This window comes from Triticum dicoccoides, chromosome 5A, assembly GCF_002162155.2.
Source record: "Triticum dicoccoides isolate Atlit2015 ecotype Zavitan chromosome 5A, WEW_v2.0, whole genome shotgun sequence".
NCBI classification, from domain to species: Eukaryota; Viridiplantae; Streptophyta; class Magnoliopsida; order Poales; family Poaceae; genus Triticum; species Triticum dicoccoides.
Window position 1 is genome coordinate 529,623,503 of NC_041388.1, and position 7,992 is coordinate 529,631,494.

General features: G+C 56.6%; 1 protein-coding gene across 2 annotated transcripts; it reads right to left on the reverse strand.

Annotated features, from left to right (window-relative positions):
* Positions 1-470: 470 nt before the first annotated feature.
* On the reverse strand, positions 471-7,161 carry LOC119302546 (homeobox-leucine zipper protein ROC6-like). 2 transcript variants are annotated; one of them, XM_037579580.1, is made up of 8 exons: positions 6,307-7,161; positions 5,937-6,172; positions 5,731-5,848; positions 4,913-5,602; positions 4,735-4,836; positions 4,405-4,632; positions 2,576-3,160; positions 471-1,318 (listed from the first exon to the last, which is right to left on the reverse strand). In XM_037579580.1, the coding sequence occupies exons 1-8, from the start codon at positions 6,484-6,486 to the stop codon at positions 905-907; spliced, it is 2,553 nt and encodes an 850-aa protein (XP_037435477.1). In that variant the 5' UTR covers positions 6,487-7,161; the 3' UTR covers positions 471-904. The 2 variants fall into 2 exon arrangements, with proteins under 2 accessions (XP_037435477.1, XP_037435478.1); XM_037579581.1 differs by having other exon boundaries at positions 5,937-6,169; positions 6,307-7,160.
* Positions 7,162-7,992: the final 831 nt, after the last annotated feature.

The window sequence follows — 7,992 nt, forward strand, 5'->3', positions numbered from 1 at the left end:
CCCTATGCTACTAAATACTCCCTCTGTTCACAAATATAAGTCTTTATAGAGATTTCAACTGATGACTACATACGGAGTAAAATGAGTGAATCTACACTTTAAAATATATCTACATATATCCACATGTTGTAGTCCATTTAAAATGTCTAAAAAGACTTTATATTTAGGAACGGAGGGAGTACAACAAGTTAAGCCATGCATAAGTGCAGCTTTGAGCTGCCTTTTCTATATCAAAATATTGTAAAATAAGTTCAAGAAGATGTATTTTGGTTTTCAAAAGATCTTTCTTGAGTAAGCATATATGACTAAACCACAACATAGTTTATATGAACCCATTCCAACATCTTCAAGCTAAAAAAGACATTTAGGATAAGTTAACAAACGCAAACATATTATATATATATCAATATATATATCATGTTGATCTGATGATCAGCATCTTTGCCTAGAAAGCTTCACAGAAGGATGCATTAATAAACCAAAGCACTAGATATATTATATAAATATAAAATAAAACAAAGCCCTAGGGGGTTCTCTTCAGTCCTCACCAGAGTTTAAGTCAATACCCGAACCACCACATCAGCTAGTTTAAGCAGCGGCAAATTAAAATGCAGGCATGCCTAGCGCGAGGTTCGTTCTTGACTTAATCCCTAATTCGCATCTCGCCCCGTTCATTTCCTCTATGAAATACTAATTCGATCTCCACACTTTAATTTATTTGTATCCCAAGAAGCCTCTATGATAATCCGAAATCTCGCCTGAAATCTTCTTCTTGTTCTTCTTCCTCTAGCTTTGTGATCTTACACGACCTGATCGAGCTAGTTAGACATTTGAAATGGCATCCGGCCGGTGCTGTATCGGTGTGTTGGCCGGAATCCATGTCAAATGCCCGCTAGCCATGGAGCTAGGGCGAGATGATGCTGGCCTGCAGGGCGGACTTGATCTTCTGGATGGTGCAGGAGAGCAGGTTGCTGACGGTGTCGACCGACTCCACGGTGAGCTTCGCCGTCGGCAGGTTATTGACCAGTATCTGGAACGCCACGGTGACGAGCGAGCCGGGGCTGTTGTTGCTGCTGCCGCCATGAGCGTTGGGCGACGAGCCCTGGGAAGAAGGGTCAGTAGCCGCGGCCGGCGCGGTGTGGCCGTCGGGGAGGATGGCAAAGCCGGAGGGCAGCAGGGAGACGTAGGCCGAGTCGCCGCCGCCCATGACGACGTGCATGGACTGCACGTCCACCGGCGCGTACACCACCAGCGAGCCGGACGCGTCGGTGCACGTCTCCTGCAGGATGAGCATGTTGTTCTGGTTCCCGCTCGTCGCCTGCAAGCAAATGAAGCAATATCGGTGACATGCATCAGCCAGCAGGAACTTATAGTTGTACAGTTGTACCATATGTGGACAGTCCTCGCAAGCATTTAAATTGTCAACTTAATTAGGGTACATAGTAAAAAAATAACTGAAAGTGTAACATTTATTTGCTTAAGACCTCCAACAAACTAGGAGTGGTTCGAATTATAACTAGTAAGATCGTACATTCAACTGCTTTCTTTCACTGTGTTAAATTTGTTTGCGGTACAAACCTATTAGTCCCTCTGCACACTAATGTAAGGCGTTTTTGCAGCTCAAATTGAACTGTAAAACCGTCATATATTAGTGTAGGGAGGTAGTATTATCGAAGGGAAAGGGAGGTCTTAAAAAAAGTGGCAAATATCTGTATTAGCAATTTAGGAGAAAACTGGAAAACTGTGCATAGTCTCAACTTATTTTTGTTAGGTAAATTCAAAGTGTTTTGCTTTAGCCAATCATGCTAGTAGAATCCTGGTGTGTACTTGAGATCAAAAGGGAATCCTGGTGTACTTGGTGTCAACCTCATGGTTCTAAGAACCAGGATATTGCCAAGCCGCTTTACAAAGAAATCAAATAACAGATGAAAAAGATACTTGTCATGGATCTTTGAAAAGTATAGAAGAAAGATAAAGCCAATATTGACAGCTTTGGTGGGCATGCATGCAAGAGAGGACAAGGGCAGATAGGCTGCATGGCTACATGCAAGCATGCCCCCAAAAGGAGGGAAAAGCTAACAGCTACTAGCTTTCTATCACAATTGTCAACCCTACTACTACCCCCCACCCCCGGACCCCGGTTCTGTAGCCAAGAACAATAATTTCTTGGAAGCTTTCTCCGTCGTCCTCTTCCTCCTGTCACTGTGCCCCCCAACCCATGCATTTGCCAATATGGCCATGAAACCTGCATCATGCCAGTTCATGCTAGTACAGTCCTACTCCATGGGGTAGTACGAGAGGTAGAGGAGTGCTTGACTTCTTGACAAACTATTCATCATTAACTATCTCCCTCCATTGTTTAGGTTGCAAGGAGTTCTGTCAGTTTAATTGCTATTTACTAACTAGTACTAGTTAATGTTAGATGCACAGATGCTTTAATGTTACGTAAAAATCAACAAGTGTCAGAAGACACTGAGATTAATTATGAGGAACAGAAAAGTTCAGAAGGAACTGAGATGTGTCATGTGTGGAGAGGAAATGAGAAATGATGCAAGGTATGATGTACTGTACTTACGTTAGGACGGAGGAGGGAGACGGCGTTGCCGTGGTGCTGGCCCTTGGCGATGTGGTCCATCTCCTGCATGGCCTCGCCGTTGGCGAGGATGTCCCACTCTCCGCGGCGCTGTTCGTCGCGGAGGTAGTCGAAGACGCGCTGCGGCGGCGTGCCGGGGAGCCGCACGGAGGTGGTGGCGCTGAGCACGACGCCAGGGGGCTCGCCGGGCGCGCCCACGCTCTGCCTGGCCATCATCCTTACCTTGTCCTCCCCGCCGGCCGGGTCCCGTCCGCCGGCGCCCTCAACGCGCCACTCGTCCAGGCGGCGCCACTTCTGCGCGGCCGTGGCGCACACGCCAGCGCAAAAGTTGTCGGCCATCCGCTGCGCCAGCCTGAGCATGCAGCGGCGCCCCGCCGGTGAGATGGGCTCGTGGCGGTCGCCGTGGTTGGGGTGCGGGTTGGAGCATAGGATGGCGTGGTACTCGCACTGGCGCTGCAGCGAGGCGAGCCAGCGGCGCGCGCCGAGGGCTTGGCCGGAGCGGAGCAGCGGGCGGTACAGCTCGTGCACCGCCGCCTCGTCGTACTCGGCGTGAACCACCCACGTGACCTGCACAGTACGTAGCACAGCGTCAGCACGTAGTTACACTTACCACGGGCAGCCTCTCACCGAATGCAGCTTCGCTTTCCCCGCTGGCTTCGGCCACTTGCCGCGACAAGGCAGTAATGGCGGCTGCCGGCGCACGCGCGGTGCCGGCCGGGCCGCTAGCTGGTCACGCACAGTAGCAAAGTAATAGTAAATCCGGCGTGCGTGTAACAAATGGCGTCGCTCACTGGCTGAAGCAAGAGGACAAGCCGCGCGGCGTAGACACGGCCACGAGCGACAACAGCCAGCCTGCAACTGCATGCTACGTATCTGATCGCCCATGATATCACCGGAGCATAGCGGAGGGACCGGAGATTCAGAAGAAGCCCAGTTGACCACTGCAAATGCAAAGCCCTAGCTAAACACACTGCGCTGCTGCAGTCGCAACCACATGGAGATAAGTAGAAAAATAATAACAGGCATGCATATGGCGAACACGAGACGCGCAGTACAGTGGCTGGCGATCAGATCGTGCACGCATAGACATAATCTGCGACGTAGATATGCTTAGGTTTGGAGCTGAGCGTCGACCACACGGCAGGGGGGCACGTGGGGTGTCAACAGGCCGCAACTGTGTCATTACTCATTACCAGCATGGATCATGCACAATAAGGGATGAACCCTCCCATGATTGATTATATTAAGCTGGACTAGTGTAGTGTAGTAGTCTATAGTTGTATCAGCAGCCAAGGAACCCTAAAATACTGGATCTGTCGACTAGCCGGGCATTTCGCGCGCACGGATGGAAGCATCGAAACAGTTGAAAATTGCTTGCCCCGGGAAGCGAAAACAATGGCGATCAGTCGTCGCAGGCGGCACGGGAACCAACTGATCCTATGCACGCACGCACGTCCCGGCCCGTCGTCACGCGGGACGGGAGCATTGACTTGCGGGAAATGGCCTTGGATTCACCTTCGTCCACGTCCTTCTCTGAGAGCATAGAATACTGGGCCGCGCTGCGTGTACGTGCGTGCGCGCGCGCGGCGTTAATGTGGGCGGCCGACTGGCTGACTGCCGCCACATGCCGACGCGCCGTGCGGCAATCAAGGCGAAAGGACTGATCGTGGTTCATGGGCTGGTGGTGGCTGTGGCGGCCGTGCGGAGTTACGCCGGCCGAGGGAGCAGGACGAGTGGACGACGGTACGGGTGGCGCGTTAGTTCGACCGGTGGGTGGATGGGAGAGCGGGACGGACGGGTTGGTTACGTACCTTGGCGTAGCCGTTCTGCATGTCCTCGACGATGCAGCCGGAGGGGAGGAGACGGCAGCCCATGTACCCTGCCGGGCCGGCGCCGGTGCCGGAGTCAGGGCGGAGAACGCCGTCCACCGAGACGTCCACGATGACCCACAGCCCGTCGGCGTGCTGCTTGCAGAAGCGCAGGAACGTCACCTCCCTGATCGGCACCAGCGGCGACAGTACCTGCAGCTCCGCGCGCATCTGCACACGGCATAACGTCAGTACGTCGCAGGAGCGAGAGAGCGAGCTCAAGTTAGGCTGGCCGCGAGGTGGAGCTAGGATGAAACGGGAGTGCATGGTCACCAGTTGGATTGAGCCGCTGCGGGTGCCGCCCATGCCGCTCGAGATGATCTCCATCGTGCTCGCCCTCGCCACCACGCACGGGAACATCTCCGACCACCGAGCCTGCAGCATTGCACCGATTAGCTCTTGTGTTTCTCCATGAAGCACCGCTAGTGTCTATGTTAATGGCAATGCGCACCTCGTTCATGAGGCTGTTGACGAGGTCGACGCTGTTGATGATGGCGATACCGACCTCGCGGGTGGCCTCGGAGACGTAGCCGGCGGGGCTGGGGCCGAGCACGCGGGCGAACGCGCGCCGGTACTCGTCGAAGTTGAGCGTCTCCAGCCCAATATCCAGACTGGGCTGCCACAGCGGGTCGTCCACCTGCGTCACCTTCACCAGCTCCTCCATGGCCGCCAGCCCGAGCTCCAGGAGCGCGCCGCGGTCGATGGCGACGCCTTCGCCGCCGAGGCCGTCGTCGAGGCCGCCGCCCATGATGCCAGCGGGCAGGCGCATGGCCGCCGAGCCGCCGCCCATGAGGTCGGGGATGGACTGCATTCCCATTCCCATGAAGCCATTGTTGCTGCCGACGGCGAGGTCGAGGCCGGAGCAGAGGGAGGAGGGCAGGCTCAGCGGCGAGGAGATGGCGGAGACGGGGCGGCCGAGGAACTTGCCGGCGAGCGCGCAGACGCGGTCCAGCTCGTCCTTGAGGCGCGAGTTCTCGATGCGCAGGTGCTGCTCCTCCAGCGACACCTCCCCGAGCACGGCCGCGCCGCCGCAGTTGCCGCAGGTGGGGCTCCGCATCGCCTCCCGGATCGTCATGTTCTCCGTCCGCAGCTTGTCGTTCTCCTGCCGCAGCAGCGCGTTCTCGTGCCGCTCGATCTGCGTCTGCAACCAACCCACAGGAGCACGATTACCAAAAAAGAAGAAGGAACTGATTCTTCTTGGCCTAGCTCGTCACATCAACCGACACGTCGCACCAAAGATAGAAGATTGTTCTGACTGACAGTTCGAACCTTCATCTGGGTGCGGCGATTCTGGAACCAGAACTTGACCTGGCGGCTCTCCAGGTTGAGCCGCCGGCTGAGCTCCATCCGCTGCTTCTCGTCGGGGTGTGGGCACTCCTTGAAGACGCTGCGCCAAAATGAATCAGTCAAGCACTTGCGAATTTAGGGCTAGATAGAAAGTAGACCAAGAACCTGCGAGAATTGCAATTGCTTACGCTTCGAGCTCTTGGATTTGCTGCGGCGTGTGGCGGTGGTAGCGCTTCTTCTTCTTGCGCGGGTTGCTGTTGTCGGGGTCGAGCTCGTCGGCGGAGGCGCCGTCCAGGTTGTCGCTGCCGGAGCGGCTGTCGTTCTCGTCCTCCCGCGCGCGGCCCAGCGAGTCGCCGTCGCCGCCGCTCCCCGTGCTCCCCATGAAAGCGCCGCCAAGCTGACCTCCGCCCTCCATGTTCGTCTGCTAATTAAACCGATTAAAATCCAAGGCAATTAAACACGGCAAAGAAGAGAAACTGGCCAATTAATTAAGGCCAATAAACACGCAGTGGTATTGAGCGCATGAACGGCCGGGTGGTAGTATAGAATATAGCATACCAGGCCGAGGGAGAGGCCGGTGGAGGAGGCGAAGCCACCGCCGCCTGCGCCGGCGCCGGGCCTGGGGATGGGCGGCGGGGCGAGGAGGCGGCCGGGGTTGTGCATGCCGGGGCCGCCCCCGCCGGCGTCGTAGGAGAAGACGCCGGAGCCGGCGCCGTCGAACATGCCGCCGAAGCTCATCTACGACCCCAAGCGACAGACAAAGACTCCCCGGCTGTGGTTTTCTTTTCTAGGACTGACGACTGACTGAAATCTCTCCCGCTATCCCGAGAATTGATCCTGCTACCCGCCCCTGCGGCTGCAGGCGGGAAGGAAAGCCGATCCCCTCAGATCCCGACGATTGATTGCGTTGTTTTTATGAGGAAAGAGGAGGGCTAGGCGTGCATTAAAATAGCAGGAAGGGGCTATACATGGCATGGCGGGCGCGGGGACGGAAGGGAACCATGGCGCCCGGTGCAAACAAGGAAAGAATCGCGACGTGGAATCCCTAGTAGTCTACCAACAGCGCTTCTGACTTCGCCCCTTCCTTCCCGACCCCAGAGATACTATCACCAGTCTCCCTCCCTCGGCCGCCGGCGGCGATGGCGACGAACGAGCGAACGAATTCAAACTGAATACCAACAAACGGCGCGCCCCTCGGTCAAGGAGAAGGAACTCGTGGAGGAAGAAGAGGAAGAGGAGGAGGAGAGTGGGAGATGGGAGGAGAAGGGTTGGGAGGCTGGCAGCTCCGGCTATGGATATAACGAAGCCAGGCAGGGCAGACAGCGTTGGTGTTAGATAAAGCCGGACATGTGGCGAGCAGATAAAACGGTTCTGTTAAGAGAGCTCAAACAAATATCATCGTCGTCTCGTCGCCATGTAAACCCGTGGAAGAAAATGGCGACGGAAACCAACAAAAAATCAAGTGGGGCTGACTCGCACACGGGGCTAGGGCTGGGCGGAGCGACGCGAGAGTCAAATGGCCCCCACCGCCGGCGGTACGTACGCTACCGACACCGGTGGCCGTAGCGGAGCAGCTCCGGCTCGCTCCGTACGCGCAGGCAGGGATCTGGCACGCACGCACGCACGCAGCACGGATCTTTTTAGGGAGGAGTTAGTAGGAATTACCTCGAGATTAATTACCGGGCTGGCCTCGGCGGTGGCTCGCTCGCTGTCAGCCAGCCGTGGTGGCGAGAGGGAGCGGAGGAGGTGGAGGTGGGAAAAGGAGGTGCGTGAGTCGTGACGGGGACTTGTCACGGGTGGGTCACCTTTTCGGATCGGGCGCCCGTACGCACGGTCCCCCTCCCCTCGTCGTGGAGAATGCAGGATGGATCGACCGATGGATGGAGGTGGTGGCGCACCGCACGGGGTGAACTGTGAAGGTGGAGTAAACCCAACCGATGGGAGGGAGAGGGAGACCATAAATGGAGGGGAGGTGGCGGTGGGGTGGGGTGGGGTGTCTCTGGCTGGTGTAACGTCCGTCCCGTCCGGCGGCTCCGCCCGGCCCGGCTGGCATCCGCAACGGCAACCGGCGCGCAGTAAATGCCGCGGGCGGGCGGGCGGGCTGGGCTGGGCTGGCGCCGTGCCACGGCACGGGGCGTGGCGGTGGTGGTTCGTTCGGTGAGGGCGCCGCCGTATTAATTCATTGCTGCGTCCGTCCGTCCGTCCAGCCAGCCAGCCAGCGCGCGCGCTTCAGCTGGCCGGGCG